The 17,993-nt window shown below is 35.9% G+C and overlaps 2 protein-coding genes and 1 long non-coding RNA gene across 4 annotated transcripts in view; 1 reads left to right on the top strand and 2 right to left on the bottom strand.

Annotated features, from left to right (window-relative positions):
• The window catches only part of LOC132185504 (disease resistance protein RPV1-like), a 9,876-nt gene extending 8,019 nt beyond the window's left edge, over positions 1-1,857 (bottom strand). Inside the window, exon 1 of the mRNA XM_059599269.1 lies at positions 1,630-1,857. Within this exon, the coding sequence (XP_059455252.1) occupies positions 1,630-1,857 (228 nt within the window). The remainder of the gene's footprint in view (positions 1-1,629) is intronic.
• Positions 1,858-9,805: 7,948 nt separating this feature from the next.
• LOC132185503 (SUMO-conjugating enzyme SCE1-like) lies at positions 9,806-13,511 on the bottom strand. The gene is made up of 5 exons (XM_059599268.1): positions 13,503-13,511; positions 13,089-13,223; positions 10,514-10,666; positions 10,294-10,407; positions 9,806-10,195 (listed from the first exon to the last, which is right to left on the bottom strand). The coding sequence occupies exons 1-5, from the start codon at positions 13,509-13,511 to the stop codon at positions 10,133-10,135; spliced, it is 474 nt and encodes a 157-aa protein (XP_059455251.1). The 3' UTR covers positions 9,806-10,132.
• Positions 13,512-13,621: 110 nt separating this feature from the next.
• On the top strand, positions 13,622-17,984 carry LOC132184890 (uncharacterized). Of its 2 annotated transcripts, none has more exons than XR_009440593.1 (3): positions 13,622-13,805; positions 13,987-14,134; positions 14,237-14,799. It is a non-coding gene; the product is annotated as an uncharacterized LOC132184890 (long non-coding RNA). The 2 variants fall into 2 exon arrangements; XR_009440592.1 differs by lacking the exon at positions 13,622-13,805 and adding an exon at positions 16,935-17,984 and having other exon boundaries at positions 13,814-14,134; positions 14,237-14,303.
• The last annotated feature ends 9 nt before the right edge of the window (positions 17,985-17,993 follow it).

The following is a 17,993-nucleotide window of genomic DNA, read 5'->3' as shown; positions in this document are numbered from 1 at the left end:
ATGATTCTACTTCCTAAGCCAAACCAATCGCATTTTCCAACAATCTTTTCTAATTGGTCTGAATGATCCACGTCGTTAAGAATTAGAAGTATTTTTTTTAGGCAAAGTCTCTGTTCTATCAAAGTAATTCCTTGATCAACATTGTCAACCATTTGACTTAAACCTCCTAGGATTTTAGAAAGAAGTTTATTTTGCAAATGGATTAGACCGTCCTTTTGGCCGGAAGTTTCTCTAACATTTTCAAGAAAAAAACTACATTCAAACTGAGTAGCAATTGAGTTGTAGATAGCTTTGGTGATAGTTGTCTTACCAATTCCACCGGTTCCAAAGATCCCTAGTGTGCATGTACGGTCATTTTTCTCTATATCTAAAAGCGACTTCACATCTTGTACACGAGACTTTATTCCAACTAGATACTTAGCAACTTGAAAGTATGTTTTGTTTACTAATATCGAATTCGCCCATTCAATGATTTCATGAATAAATAGAGATTCATTCCTACCAATTCAAAAAGATAACAAAACATCAAATGAGATACTTTCACATTTACAAGAATAGGAATAGGATCATCTAGTTACAATGATTTATTTTATTGTTTCTCTCCTTAAGCAATGACAATGTTTGCCTATGAATTATGCTGTAAGGGATAATATTGCCCTCCCTAAATCCCAATCCTTCTACTGACTAAAAGTCCTCCCCTTATTAGACTAATATTTTTCATAGTCTTCATATGAATTATTAAACATTCTATTTTTTTTTTCCCTCATTCCCAAATGCAGTTTTCCTGTCAAGATCGAGTATGTTTTGCATTATACTCTAGAACCAGGTGATACTAAAAACCAATTTAAAATTAAACCATACACATCTGAATTCCATGGCTTTTTTTTTTAATAAGTAAACAAAATATTTGATGTTAAAATGACTAATTTTCAAAATAAGATCTTAATTAAGAAAATGAAAGTTTTAACGAATTTATAATTCTTTCTAATAAGACACAAAGATGAACAGTAATTTTTTAAAAAAAATTAAACTTTTGCAAAATAACAGTAGGAATTATGTATTAAACATGTAGGACTAGAATGAAACGTTAGTGGTACAAAAACTACTATTGAAAGTTCATTTTCAACTATTAGGTCATGAATAGGTTATACTGTCTAAAAAAAGAACCATCGAGTGTAATTCTTGAACAAAAATTAGCAAAGAGGTCAATTATAAGTACTTTAAGATAATTTTATTCACATTTTTAAATATAAAATTGTTCCACGTGTACTTCACATGCATGAAATTGAAAGCTCGTCCTAGACAAACTAGAAGAAAAAAAAAGAACAACATAGTAGTAGGAAGGCCCAAGAGTGGCTAGACTCACCTGTTTTCCAAATGCTTCCTTGACAAATTAGTTGCTTTTGTTAGGGCTTTCTTCCACCTTTGCACCTTCATTTCATCGTTTTTTAACCTTTCTTTATGTTTGGCGAGTGCTTCTCCAACACTATTGGTTTGATTCCGTATTATTGACGGATTTAGGTTGTAAAACAATGGTAGAACATTTTGCCCCTTTGTTTTTCTACACTCGAGGATCTTCACTAGCTCCTCCAAGCACTATATGGATGATGCATAATTTTTAGAGAATACAATTATTGAAATCTTTGACTCTTCAATTGCTTTGAGAAGTGTAAGTGAAATTTCATCTCCGCTTCTGAGATTGTCATCCATAAAGGTGTTGATTCCCTTTTGACGCAAAGCTGTGCATAGATGAGCAGTGAAATTGTTGCGAGTATCTTCGCCTCTAAAACTCAAGAAGACATCATAAGTACATGTATGGGTGAAAGAGTAAGAAGAGGAGGCTCCTTGGAAGGCCATGGAATAAATATTGAAGATAGTTGAAGAATTCAAAAATATGGACTCTTTTTAAAGTTGAATAGAGAAGTCCATTTTCCACACGCGGATGTAAAATGAGCAACTTCCTGGCAAAACCTATGCCGCGTTGCATCATAATTATATAATACGCGTTGGTCAAAAGAATCAAAAAAAGATTGAGAAATTTCTTGGCAACTCTTTTACGGCGTCGTATGCATTATGCATTGAAGGAGACTGATTTTGGATGGTAAATTCATAAAATTGCACAAAATACAGCAAGCCTGGTGCACTTGAACAAGTATGTCAACCAATACATGTCAATTAAGAGAATAATTTCTACGTGGTTCTAGCATAAATTCGTTATTTTGTGCATGCCCTCTAATAATAGATTGACACCGTAACTTTGTATAACTACGTAAGAAAAGAAAGTAAATATATCAAATCACATCAAAATTTACTAAAAATTAAAAAATTTCACCTTCACATATATGGATATATATAATCTAGTGTGTTTGTTTGTCTTTTTCTTAAGTTGTACTAATTTAAGGTGTCAATCTCTCATTGGATGGTATAAAATGATGAGTTTGTATCACAAACTCATAGAAGCTGCTCTCATCAAATATTAAATCTCATTTCTAACCAAATAACAATTAAAACTCTACTAGATATTCAAATGAAATGAAAATAATTTATTTCACGATCCAACTTTTATTTTGTTGTATTATATATAGTCACATTATTTAAAAATTTAAATGATATGATAACATATTGATCACCGTGTGATAATATATATATAAACATAAATATGAATATGAAATGTTGAAAATACTTTAATTGGAACCATAAATTCAAGAATATACATAATGAAAAAAGAATATATGAAAATAAGTACTTACGAAAATATAATGCTGTAAAATTAGCTTGAAGAAGCTTTCATTGAATGAAACATTCTGTAATACATGGATGAAACTCTGACATACATATTGTGAGATTTCACTGATGATCAGAGAGGGAGAAGAGAAAAAGTGTTCTGAAATCCGGAAGAACCGAATTGCTAATACATGAGCGGAGGATGCTATAAAAAGAAAGATAAAAAGTTGAACACTGTACATGAACAGTGACTTGTCGGGATGCACAGTTATGAATAGTGCTGTATAGTACTGGCCGACATGAACAGTAATGAATAGTGCTGAACAGTAATGGCTGACAAACAGTAATGACTGCCAAAACAGTGATGAACAGTGCTTGCTGTATTTAGGCTTTTCAAACTTCAATCTTTACCAAAATCGTAAGGGTCTTGGGCTTCTTGGTAAAGAGGCTGTACTTAGTTTGTTGAAGAGGAGGACGAAGCTGGGCTTTGTTCTCCTTGGTCATATATATATATATATATATATATATATATATATATGAATTAAAGAAATCCCTAATCTACATGTTCACACTCATTATTAATATATTTTTTGTTACAACGCTCATTATTGGGCACCATTACATGAATATTCAACTTTTGAAGTCTGGTAATAAATGACAAATTACTTCAAATTGGGTTAATGAATATTCACTTGGCAGGTGAAAATGAGTGATTTGAAGCATAGGATTTACACTTGTACCAAATAAATCATTGGGATATCAAAATTACCATGAATATGGTCCATGCGTCCATATTCATATGGTAGATGGAAACCATCAAGCCTCCATATCAACTCCTCTCTTCGCATGATTCATGGTCAAAGTAGCCAACAACCTTGTTGTCTAGTGAGACAAAGCCACAACAATTTAAAAGGCCACTACCTTATTGAGGCCGACATCTTATAAAGGTTTTTTTTTTTTTTGGGAGGGGGGGTGTTTGATCACATGGTGAAGAGTAATGCTATGTATCCACTTTTTATAAAGAAAAAACATTTCATTCTGTTAGAGAATAGCAATGTGGGACAAAACCCCACTTATATAGAAAGACAAGAGAGAGGGAATCCCATTTATGAGCAATAGTCAAATTGTAATTAGAGTAAACCACATGATCTGCATTATAATTCTAAAATGAATAGTCAAATTGTAATTAGAGTAAATTCTCAATGTCATCCTCCCAACCACCAATTGTGTCAATGTCATTTTAAACTATCAAAAAAATGTCAATGTTCTCCTCAAGGCCAACAAAAATATACAAATGACCTTAAACAAATTTCAATAAGACAAAAGTATTCTTATAAATTTGAAAAAAAAAACAAAAAGTAGTCAAAAGATAACTATTTTGTAAGAAAAAAAGTTGACCAAACATTTTGAAAGTCAAAAGATTACTCTTTTGTCTGTCTCCTTTCCCTTCTGTTTGCTGTATCGACTCATGGCTTCGACTCTTTAACAGCTTCCGAGATGCAATGAAATATTTTTTGTTTAAGTGCTCCATTTCATCAGTTTGAAGTGAATTGTCAACTTTTCACTTCTCCTTCCCATTTATTTCAACCAAGAGTTTTCAAAGTAGTTCTAAGGTCCTTATTCACACTTCCTAGGTATATTAATTAAGCCAACTCTTATAATTAGACCTTATATTGTTCACAAATTTTGGGCCTTTCCTTGAGAAAAGTACTCACTCTTTTAACTTGGTCTACAACATCCTCTAAAGACACTCAAATAAATATAAAACACAAACTTAGCAAAACATAAATACATAGGTAATTATCACGAAAACAAAGGCTAGAGTTTAGTGTTTTTACCATTGAGTTGAACTTTTCTCTTCGTGAATCAAATCTTCAAAAAAGATCTCCCATTTTAGATCTCTCTTTCTCGCTAAGATGCTGGGTGCGAGCAAAATGGGGTCTTTAGGCTTTTTGGGCCTTTTTATAGAGTTTTTCCTGCAATCTCTTAGTTTTGGACTTATTATTTTTGCATTTTTCACAAGTTTGCTTATAAATGGTCCAAATTCTATAATTTGAAAATTCACAATTTATTTAAAATTGTAGACCCTTTTCGAAAATTGGACTGTTAAATAGAAGCCAAGAACTGGGCCAACGTTCAGACAGTTAGCCCACACAAATTACAATAACCCAATAACTTCATAAACCCACGAAACAAACACCCTTTCGAAGACACGTGCCAAACATATTATTGGATTTCAACAAAGAACCACAGGACAGAACAACAAAGCCTACCTTTGTTTTTTTCAATTTCCCATGAACTCCACTAGAGGATTCCTCCGATCTTGAACGGTTAGGAAATTAATCCTATTACCAACACCGTGAGATGCGAAAATAAGAACAATGTATAATAACAAATATTCGACAATTACATATGACACAAAAATTTAAGTGGTTTAACTTAACAAGTGTATAGCTACTGGGAGAAACGATCCGAAAAAATCTACTATCAAAAGATGAGTACAAGAGGAAGAAAAACACTCAGAATCCAAAGTCTCAATACACTCAATTCTCACTCTCACTCGAAAGTGCTCATGCGGCACACAAGGCTATGTGGCTTTGCTGCCTTTTCTCTCTTTGCAAAGGACTAAAACCAAGTCCTTTTATAAGGCATTAGGTGGGTGTCAAAGAGCCAATACAGCACCTATCGGAGAAATCTCCGAGAGCCAAGAGGAATCCCCAATACGTGTGGGACAAGCATTCCTACTCCAACCAAGAGAATGAAACCAAAAGTTAGGGCCCACCATGACTTTCTTGGTGAAATACAAGGCACGCATAACATGGGCTTCATTCATTTCCGTTGTGTTCTCCTTCTTTGTCGGATAATATTGAACCTGACACCAATCCCAACCCCAATACTAACCCCACGACAGCCACGACAGCTCGAGCGAAGTGGACGAGCCTTTACCCGTTCTTTGTCTTTTCTCATGATTTTTTCCTTCGACCGATGCTCTTGGACATTGTTTGTCCCCGACAATCCGATGCCAAAGTCTCCACAGTGCCTCTTTTGACTTGGGCAATAATTGTTTTCCAAGTGATCATCAGAGCTTGTGGCCCTCATGGCGTCTCTCGGTAACTTGAATACCATCCATTAAAGGTACTGAATTTTCAATAGCTTCATCTGGTACATCCACATGGTCATCACCATCCTCAAGGAGCACACCTTGAACCTGAGGATTCAGCATCTGATCTATGGCTTTCTCTTTATACCTGCGCATCAGATGAACTCCGCAACTTTTGAAGAACGCCAAACCTGTAGACTGCCAAATTTGGAACTTAACTCGCACATTGTCCCCATTTAGCTCATTAAGTTTTGGAATGTGGTACTGGAGCCATAAATGATCTGAGTCTGACAAATATAATTTTTTTACTTCAGAATGCCTTGACAATCCATTGATGATGTCAACCTCACAAAGAATAGGAAGGGGTATTTGAGGTTCATCATTTATTCCAAAAACAGCACCGAGAACCATACCTGTGATCTCCTCATACAAACACGAAGCCTCAGTAATATCTATTTCACATATATCACTGCTTGAAGTTTGTATTTGATGACTGAATCAGTTTGGAATCTTATTTTCCGGAAATATAATATATAGTCTTCAAGATTCCCCTGTTGCACGGATATTATAAACTTTCAGCAATACAAACTACAAAAGCACAAATAAATACCTATGTCAGAGAAAGACAAATACCTTAATAGATAAAAAAATTTTCGTCCACTTCATTTTCCATATTCCCGAGCAGTTTATGGACACGGAAATACCAATTGCTATCCTTAGATCGGACATAATTTTCCTGTAAATTGAGTTTGAAGAATTTTTTTTAATCTAGTCTATAAAAAAATTATCATGTGTCATTTCAACATGTGAGAAGTAGAACAATTAGTTATATTGATCTAACGTTTATACTAGGCGAATAATTAGTTATACTCCTCATATATGAAAATCCAATAATTCATGAAATAATCAAATCAAAAAAAATTAATACAAGTGGTTGAGTGAGTTAATTAAAATTTATTAACCTTTTTATCACGAATATTTTATGGAGTGATTTTAAGGACTTGAACCTTGAGTTGGAAAATCCTGAAATTGGAAAAGAGGAGAATTTTTTAATGAGACTTTCAAAAATTGAAGGTTGGAGAAGATATGGGAATAACATAGTATTAATATCTATGGATTTTTAATGTTTTAGTCTACAAATTGAAAGCTATTATTATTATTATTATTATTATTATTTTACCTAGTTATCCCTTTTCCCCTCTGAGTATATGACATTATTCAAATTCTCAGCAATACATTCATAGTCCACAGTAGTTGTAACTTATCTAAAGAATCAGTTGGTTTCACACCAAATCTTAAATAAAAAGAATTTGTGAAAAAAAAAAAAAAAAAAGTCAAGCACAAAGCACTTTGCCCAATTTTGGCGAAGTTATTCATATGCTTAAGCTAATATAGGTTGGAGGAAATAATAAGCTTAAAGAATTCGCAGAGAAAAAGTGTTTGATTAGAATGATACATAGCTCATTAGTGAGCCCCTTTCCATCTCTTTATGAAGTGCATGCTTTCTTCCTCTTGATTGATTAAGAAGGAAGATCTATTGGATAACTTATTTAATTTTGTATCCCCACTATGTTATGTCAATGTCTCTTAGCACCCGAGAATAGGAGTTGTTAAGAGTCCAAGTAACAATGGTCAGGATGCCATACACACGACATATTTCTATTGCTTGTGCGCCCATCCAGATGGACTTGGCCGGGTTCGGTCGATCTACAAGACTCATTAGAACTAAGCTTTTTGGGGCTAACTTTGGGCCCGAAATACCATTAGCCTAAAAGGGCTTCACATTCGACAATTGACAATCTTTGATTTATTACAGCGAGGGTAAAAAATTGAAGTAACTATCACGCACACAAGCAGTCAAGCTGGCGGATCTGACTGCTCTCATTCATGATCGGAAGATGTTCAAGAGGACATCTACGAATGATAGTTTGACACTTTGACATCTGGATTGTCAACATTGACACATGTGGCATGTACAAACTCATGGATTGGGCACAAATGTTCACAGGCGAATTAATTAAGAGAAATGAGACTGCTATATATAACCGTTTCTCAATTCTCACCCATGCCATAAAATAAAAATGTGTTGGCAGCGCTCTTCATGACATGATCATGCAAAAATGTGAAGAACAATATTCTCATGCGTGTAGGTAATCAATAAATCTATTTTTTACACCTATTTTGTGATCCACACTTTGATATAAGTTGAAGATAAATTATTAGAGTTAATAATTTTTTTCATATTTTCCTACAAATTTAATAGATGAACCATTAGATTTGTGGGATCTACCATTAACTTATGTGGAGTCCACAGAAGTTTATAAATTTAATGATTAATTTGTCAGATAAGATAGGAAAAATATGAAAAAGAATATTGACACTAATCAGTTTTCCCATATTTTCCTTCCATTCAACTCATACCACATCATCAATGTAGAGTGTTATAAAATGGGTGTGGAGTGTATCATTACTCTCTCTCTCTCTCTCTCTCTCTCTCTCTATATATATATATATATATATATTTTCCCCCTATTTTTCCAAATATTTTTAAGAGACATAATTTCTATTGGAAAAAGTACATAGGGAGATTTGGCTTACATGTTGTAGAAACAAAAAACAAAAAACAAAACAAAACTACATCACATGTGTTGTTGTATTTTCAACGGTATGAATTTAATTTTACTTTCTCTCTTTATTTCTTATAAAAAAATTGAAATTAAATCTGAATAGTTTAAAAAACTACAACACATAGCTTTTTTATAGCACCCACCCAAGGCCGGCTCCACCATTAGGCGGATTAGGCGGCCGCCTAAGGCCCCCAATTAATGAATATTAATAAAAAAACATTTCCATAAAAAAAATAAAAAATTAAAGCTCTAATAACCATCTAATCCATATTCTTTAATTAAGGCCCTCAGCTATATGATAAATCATTTGGAAAAGGCCCCCCGAATAATGAATCCTCCAACTTTCAAAATATAGGAATTACGTCTAATCATGAAGCGGAGGTCACTAGTTCGAATCTCCCCTCCCCCTCTTGTGTGAGCATGTCAAAAAAAAAAAAAAAAAAAGATTGTGTGTAACATACAAAATGAAATGGAAAAATAAATAAATAAATGCTAAGAAGATGGAAAGTTTTCAAAATATTTTATTCAATTACAAACTCCTCTCATTATAAATTTCCAATTTATATATATATATATATTTTGTGTGTTCTCTCTATTGAAGTGATCTTATTTAAACTTGAATTCTTCTCTAGCTTCTTCTCTATAATTTCACTATTTTCCAACAACTCACTCCAAGTCATGATTAAAATCCTTCCAAAGGTGATCCGTGATAAACAAAAAAAATAAAAAAAAAAAATTGTAAGTTACCAAAAACTCAATCAATTACTTGAAAAATGATAAAATTCATTATTCCAATCATCTTTTATTTATCTCTATATAATGAAGGGATAAATCAACCATTAAATTTATGTAGGGTCCACAAAGTTAATTGTTAATCTATTAAATTTGTAAAAAAGGATGGTTGTATAACATGTCTCTCTTTTAAAAGTCAGAGTTATTTGTCAAAACCTTAATGTCTAAAAATAGCATGTAGTTTAATATTGGTTCAAGTTAATGAGATAAATGGGGAGGGGTTTAAATTATCATAGGGTGATTTATTAAAATCCCAAGCAAATCCCCCACCTAGCTGCACGCCATCTTCTTTGATTTTTTTTTTGAAAACCTAGTCCAAGAAACTCCATTATAATCCCATGGCTTGCTTTACATTAAATTGGCATTTTTTAATCACAAATCAAATTATTAAGGCCTAGCCCAGAAGGAAAAAAAAAAAAAAAAGACTAAGGCCTTGCTTTCTGACAAAAATGACGTTTCTGTTTTCTGATAAGTGACAAAACTGACTTTTGAAGTTTAAAAAAATTCCAAAACATAATTTAACAAAAGCATACCAAAGCTGAAATACAAACATCAGCTAAAATGAGCAAACACAGGCAGAAATGGATAGAATAGAGTGCAATAGACCAGAATGTTGAGTAAAATAAAACAGGGAAATCAAAGTGTTTCAATTTACTTTCCAGTGACAAAACTGACTATTGAAGTTTTTTATCCATTTCAGCCAAAATGGAATGCAATAACAGCAACTCCACTATAAGATATGCATTTAAGGAACTAACCTATAGCTATATATTTAAAAGACAGCGAGAGTCCCTCTAATGAGGTTGTCCAATCATAGAAAGAGATTTAAGCATGTAAATCTGGAACCAGCTAAATAATTTAACCATATGCAGCAAAAGCAAGCATAAAGCTAGACTGGAAGGGGAAACTGCTTGGCCTGCTGCCGCACCCTTCTTCTGTACTCAGTTCGTTCCTGCAAAACGGGACCACAGAAGCAACAATTCCACATTAGCAAGACTCAAAATTTTGGACAAGAAGTCTAGAATTAGAGATTTGTGGGATTGGAAAAACCTGGATGAAGAGCTGGCCGCCATCGGGCTGTGCTGGATCAGCAGGGTTGGGTTGGTCCAGAAAATCCTGAATGACCTCTAGAATTTTTTTTACAGTAATGCTTGGTTCCCACCCCTGAAAACAATATCAAGAGATCAGTTAACTGCAATTTTTCCTAGTCAAATGTGTGCATAAGAAGCACAATCTGCAAATACATGCAATGGCAATGTTGAGTACTTACACTCTCCTCATTGAGGATTGACAAACACGCACTTCCAGAGGGGTAGACATTTGGGTGGAAGAAACCTCGTGGAAACTTGCACTTTGGGGGCCTCCTAGGGTAGTCTTCACTGAATTGGATGGTAAGAGGAAAGTAGCCCCCTTCCCAATCAGTCTGCAATGTCAGGAAGATAGACGCATTTATAATAAAATGAGGCATCAAACCAATGCAATTACACAATAAAGTTATATCGGCCTTATACTTCCAACAAATTAAATCTTCTAGATTCTTAAAAGCTAGAAGACCCTTTACTTTGCTTTCACTTAGCATTTGAAATAATCTTTAAATCCATAGAAATGGAAAATCATTAAATCACATAGCCTCAGACAAAAGAAAAACCTGATAATTGCCATTACCAACCTCAACATTCAAAGTAAAAATAATGTATCAATAGAAATGTTTGTCACATAATTACATCACCTCTAGTTCCTTATCTCAACCCTAGTACCTTCGCAGAAAGTCCTCATATAACTTCCTGTCATGTAATAAATAATCTCAAACAGTTCCATTATATTGTCGAGAACATCATGATGTCCAGCTTGCAATTTTACACATCTCCATCTATACATTACAGCTTGTGAAACATATCCAGTCCCAGTTTTACCCTGACTTACTGAAACTCCCAACCACCAAACCCAAGCTTACTTTGGAAACTCTACAGATAGTAATAGAGCTAGAGCTTGCTGGTAGAACTCCACCTTCCAAAAAAGCAAATGAAAGGTAGAATCCTATTTTAAATAAAAACGGTGCAAACAAATTAAAGAGTTTTAGTTGAAGAATGATTTGAATTGATTCCCAAGAATGTTATGGGAGCTCTGTATTGGTATTTATAGAACGTGTACATCATATTGACATTTGTTACAAATAGACAATTGTTATCTAATCATATCTTCATCATTTGAAATTGGTTTATCTTCATCTTGAGTTTGAAATGCTGCCTTCTGATCTGCATTTTTCTTCTTGCTGTTGCTGCTAGTACGGTGGCGATCCTTACTAGGATCAGGTGGTTCATTATCCATCGTATTGGATATTGTCACAATACGCCCCTCAACATCAAACGGGAGGTTAAGAGAAGTGGCCGTTGGCGATGGTCCTTTGAGGAAATAAATCGAATAGTTAGCACCCGAGAGGAGACTTGATCTCGCACGAAGTGATAATCAATGGAAATGTGCTTCGTTCATGCATGGAATAGAGGATTTTCCGTGAGGTAGGTTGCGCCTATATATGTTGTCACACTAGAGCACCGGTGATTGAGGAAGGGAAACCTCAATGGCCATGCATCCAGCCTCAGTGCTGAAGTGGGAAACGATTTTTGTTTACGAGAACCCCATGAAATGAGATTATGCCAAAGAATAAACAATAACCGCTGGTTGAGCAATGGTCGTCTAGGAAACCAGCATAGTTTGCATTAGAAAAGGCTTGAAGATGATATGTGGAGTTTCGACGGTTGCACGAAGCAACCATGAATGATTCACAGCTTGTTTTAAATAATGCAAAATGCATTTTCGTGCACTCCAATTAAGTGTTGTTGGGCGATGCATAAATTGGCATACTCGTCCCACAGCGAATGCAATGTCAAGCAGTGTGATTGCAACATAGTGAAGAAATCCAACGACACTCTTATAGAGTGTCTCATCAAAAAAATAATCACTCATGAATTGAGAGAGTGACGTTGATGATGACATGAGAGAAGAAACCCCCTTAGCACCAAGCATGTTACTTTGACGCAGCACCTTGGTGATTTAGCTACGTTGGGATAGAAAAAGGCCTTGCTGATCAAATAACGCCTCGACACCAAGGAAATAATGAAGAGTCCCTCGATCCTTCAAGGCAAATTCCTTCTATAGATTGCAAATAAGCTAAGATTGACAAAGAATCGGGCCAGTTAAAAATATATCATCAACATAGATTAAAATGTACATAGGAGACCAGCCATTGTTGTACACAACCAGAGAGGTGTCTAATTCAGAGCCCGAGAAATCCCAATTCCAAAAGTTGAGTGCTCAGCCGTGAAAACCAAGCCCGAGGAACTTGTTTAAGGCCATAAAGTGCCTGCTGTAAATACAGGATCAGGGAAAGATGGGTGAGCAAAGCCCGGGGATGAGTCATGAAAACATTTTCTTCAATGACTCCATGAAGAAAAGCATTCTTGACATCAAATTGACGAATGAGGCAGTTTGAAAAAATGGCAAGGGACAATACCAATCGAATGGGAACCGGTTTAACAACAGGACTATAGGTCTCCTCAAAATTTCAAACTTTACCCATTCGGTTAAAGGTTCGGCCAACACAAGAGCATCCAAAAAAAAAAAATTCCCATTACAGAAACAACCCAAGAAAACCTATCCAAACATTAGCAAGACCCTTCCCTTCCCCCATTCGGTTAAGTAGAAAAAAAGGCACAAAATTTCAAACTTCACCCACTCGGTTAAAGGAACACCCAAAAACCTTCAAAATTTAACAAGATAAGCTAAAGAAAAACAGAAAGCGATATTTACAACAAAAAATGAGCGAGAGCAGGGGAGAGAAGAAATACCCAAGGGCCAGAGTAGGGCCAGAGTTGGGCCAAGGTCTGCCACCGCAGTCGCTTTCGTCCGCACACCGACAGTGGCCAAGCCACTGTGCACAGACACAATCGCCCGACCACGTGCACAGCCACAATCGCCAAAACCTAGGGCTTCGGAGGACATGGAGGGGTTGCACACGCCGGAGGCGGAAGAGGATCCCTGCTCGGCTCTCTGGGACTTCAGGGACCTCCTGGATTTCACCGTAGACGAGCACTTCTCTATCTCCCTAGACCCCGATCAGCCCCACGATTTTCTGGAGAGGGAGGGAGGGAGGGAGAGAGGGAGGGGACAGTGGTTTTAGGGAGGGAGGGAGATAGTGATTTTTGTTTTGAAAGAATCAAACGAAACAAGGCGTTTAAATTTTGAATTTCAAATTTATTTACACGTGGCATATTTTAGGCCGTTTGTTGTAATGGACGGCTTAGATTTGCAAAAATGTTGGCTAGCAATTTTAAAGCATTGCCGTCCCCTCATTTTTCTTTCTCCCTTTTCTTTTCTTCTCTTCTCTTCTCATCTTTCCTTCGTTTCTCTTCTTCCTTTTCTTCCTCTCCTCATCCCTGATACAGAATGGCTCAGAATCTAATCTCCACCGTTCACAATGAAGAATCACGTATCATTAACATCCCTGCCAATTCTCTGCTCAATCGGACCACAAACGATCGTCGATCGGAGCTGTTGATCATGAGGTACCTCCTTCTTTATTATGATTTATTTACCTAAATGGATTTTCTTTGGTTTTTGTTTTGATTTGGGTTTGGATTTGTTTAGTTATCTACAATTGGTGGTTGTTTTGTTTGATTTCTAAAATTGGCCGATCTGATTTTCCTTCGGTAATTTTTTCATGGCTTCTATGTCACACGGTGAAAGAAAGGGAAAGAGGAGAAGTCAGAAGTGGCAGTCTGGCAATTCATCAACTCCTCTCTCTCCCTCAGTCCCTCTCAAGTCTCAAGTCTCAATCGTTCTCTCTCACTCTCATAGACAGTAGACGCTTCGGAGATCTGATAAGTGATATTAGGTCGGTTTTGCATCTTCTGCTCCATTTAGGGTTAATTTTATGCATTTAACCTTGATTTTTTTTTTTTTCCCTTAAGGCTTAATGGGTGTCATGTCTTTTCAGGGCAGAAAATAGGTCGTTAGATTTACAGCTTGGATTGGGAGCTTGGATTTTTACCGGAAACACTGAGGTATCCCAAGAATCTGCTTAATTATTTTTATTCTGATTCCTGAAACTGAAAGTGTTATATTACTGCTGTGTTATGATATTGTTTAGCCTCTTTGGCTCTTTAGGCTTTGATCAAATTAAGAGAATAAATTGAATAATACATGTTAGTGGTACCCATTATAAATAGACATCAATTTGATGTAGAACAATTAAACAATACGACGAAAATTGTAGCATAACTGATAACTGAAAGCTTGAAACTGAGTGTGAATATCTGCAAAGTAAGCTGGAAACTAATTTTCGAATTTGAAGTGTTATATTGCATTATTGCTATCTGTGTTGTTGTGTTAATGTGTTATGATATTGTTTAGCCTCTTTAGGCTTTGATCAAATTAAGAGAATAATACATGTTAGTGGTACTACCCATCATAAAAAAAAATTTAGGACACAAAAAAAATTTTTAGGATGCAAAAATTTTTTTTGTGGCCCCTACATTATGAAATGCCTGGCTCCACCACTGCCATTTAGAATGCTTGGAAGCTGAAAAAAAGGGGTGGGCTCAATGGAGGAGGGACCTGAAGTGGAGACTGTGAGAGCCTTTGGCTTAGGGTACTGTATGAAGCCATCAAACATTGGCTTTGGTTTGACGTTCTTATTTCAAGCTCTGGTGTGCATTGGATGCACTGGTGCAGTTGGCACAACTGGACAATGAGCAAGAGGGGACTCTGGACATGATCCAAGGAACGAATCATGAGAAATAGCAGGTAAGGTGTTTGAAGAAAAACCATGAAGAAACAGAGGATAGAAAAGGAGGAAAAAAAAAATTGACATTTAGTAGGCGTGCTATGATTCTATGATACCATAAAGAAAGCATATCACTCCCATTTCCTTGTTATGTGCATTTACTATTCTTTTTCCCACAAGACAAGTTCACCAAACCCATGGCCGGCTCAATGTATTTTGGGGCCTTAAGCGAAACTTTGAAATTAGGCATAATTTTTTTTTTTTTAAGTTACAAAAAAAAAAAAAAAAAATTAAGTCAAATATGCTCTTGCATTACTGGGTTAAATTCTGCAATCATTTCAATTAAACTTAAAAAATTTCCATTATTTTCTTGGTAAATCTTTTCATTTTGTCTTCTAAATGCCAAATTATTCTTACCAAGATTCTTTACTACAACAATAATTCTAAGCAATACTCTTTTCCAATGATCTTTCTCTCTGTTAATTTGTTCTTTGACATTTTGATCAATTGTTTTATTTTTTAATAATCTCATTTTTAAATCAACCCAATCATTCATGTTAGTAATATGTTCATTGGTTGTTTCATGACTTTTAAGTTTAACACTAAGATTTTTAAGTTCCTTCATTATCTAATTGCATTCTATTAGGTTTTGAATTAAATAACTTGCAACAAAAACAAAATACTCTATCAAAATCTTTTGAATAGACTAACCATCTTCTATTATGTTGCTCCCCATTTGATAACTTTCGAATATAATATGTACTAGAAAAATGCCTAGACTTCTCATCTTTAGGAAAATCTATATTATTGTATCTTATTGGACCATTTTCTACTAATAAATCTCTTAATTTTGCATCAATATTTTTCCATTAGCCAGGATCATAAATATTTGTAACAATAGAGTTAGATACATCAATAGTATTTTCATTATCTCTTAATTCTTTTTCATGAATTTCTTATTCATTTATGAGTTTTTCACCTAAATTACCCTCCATATTTTGTTTATTGCTAATAACAAATTTATTTAAAGCTCCTCTTTGAGATTCAATCAATTTCTCTACTTTTCTTTTCTTTTTAAGTTTTTCATATCCAGATGCATATTTTCTACTAGTAGACATGTTTAATTAAAAATATTAACAACAAACACAATTTAAATAAAAAAAATATTCTGACTATAATAAAATAAATTATAAAAATATAGTAATAAAACTTGACTTAGAGAGGCAAAGACTAGAGAGTTCTTGGAGTTGGAGATTTCTGGTTTTGAAGGAGAAGAAGAGTTGGGAGCATTAGCATGAAGGTTCTCGACTTCTTGTTCTTTATGTTGGTTCTTATTAAATTGGGCCTTATTACTTATTTGCTATTATTAGAGGTTTTAATTTTTTTTTTTTTTTTGGCCTTATGACCAAACCAACTCTCTTGCAATCATGTCAAAACACGTAATTCAAAAAAAAATTTGATAAGGTAAAATGTATATATCAAAAAGAGCTCAAAGCGTCTCTAAGTACACAAAGAGTATACAAAGAAAAACCTAAGAAAACCCACAAAAGAACACCCAAAAAAACCCTAAGAACCAAAGAATTGCCAAAGAAACCCGATCCCCAAGACCAACAATCACCCTACAATTACATGACCACGGAGCATATCAAATTTTTGAGCTCCCTCAACCCCTTAACCCTTTGAGAAGCAGCAACCTTTTTGAGCTCCTTTTGAACTGCAGCAACATCCTTCTTGTGCACCCTATCAATGGCAGAAAAAAGATCCAAACATTTTTCTCATCACCACCACCAACAGAAAAGCTCGACAAGGGAGCCAAATTCATCGCATCAAGCACCTCCTTAGAATAGCCCCCATCCCTTCCTTATTCTTATTAGCCACCTGCTTAGCTAACTTATCCTTCACTCTCCAGGAATACCCAAGTTGCGACCTGGAAACTGAGGAACGACTAGGAGCACATCCCTCCTCTGCAGCCTTCTGGGAACCATCATCCTTAAAAGAAGTGGAGGCTTCACCTCAGGCGGGGAAAGAGTAACACAACTAGGCCCAAAAAAGCCCCGTCGAATCAACCCATAGGCCTGAGAAGGGTTCCGAACAGGCAAGGCAACATCAACCTTCGGAGCCGGAGCCTCCCCAGCAGAGCCCAGAGAGACAGAGTCGATCGCCAGAGAGGCCGAAGCCTCCACCGGAGAGATAGAGGCGACGACCTCCGTCGAGGAAGCAAAAACCCCCACCGAAGTAACAAGAGAACTTACCGAAAGCACCCCCAGCCAGACCACGGAACCACGTTCCCCAACGCAGGGGCAACAACATCACCGAACACCACAAAGGTCCTATCGGAGACCCCAGTGGAGGAGACTCTGGAACTACAACAGGCGAGATCTTCGAAGACACCGGCGCAGCCTCCAACTCAACCTCGGACACCAGCGGACCCACGCTCCCTCTCGTAGGGCCAAAAACTTCACTGGGCACCACTGAAAAACCACCGGAGACCCCCTCCAGGGCCAAAACCGAATCAGACTCCAAAAAAGAACACTTTGAGGAGAAGCCCAAGCCCGGATCCGAACCCTAATCGAAATCCAGATAGAAATCCAGATCCATATCAAGATCCGAAACTGGATCCGAAATAGGATCCATACCCGAATCAAACTCGAATCCATACCCGGATCAGGAAAATAACCCAACCCAGCCTCGCAGACATACCTGAAATCACGTCCAAAAGGCTTAGAGTCTAATCCAGCAAGGACCCGGAGACCACTGCAGATGGGTCTGCGAATTTGATGATCTGGCAGTGTATTATTCCTGGCAAGCCTGGGGTGAGTCCCTTTATTTATTTTTTTCTTGATGCTATTGTGCAAGTTGGGAATTTTACAAGTTTAACGAATACCATTAATGCAAATTGTAGAGAAAGGATTGTGAAATTTCTTTATTTTCTGGGTGAGAATGTCTGAAAGTTTTGCGCGTGGCCGTC

The sequence above is a fragment of the Corylus avellana genome, chromosome ca6 (assembly GCF_901000735.1).
Source record: "Corylus avellana chromosome ca6, CavTom2PMs-1.0".
Classification (NCBI taxonomy): domain Eukaryota; kingdom Viridiplantae; phylum Streptophyta; class Magnoliopsida; order Fagales; family Betulaceae; genus Corylus; species Corylus avellana.
Note: the sequence above shows the minus strand (reverse complement) of the source record. Positions and strands in the feature narration are given on the sequence as shown.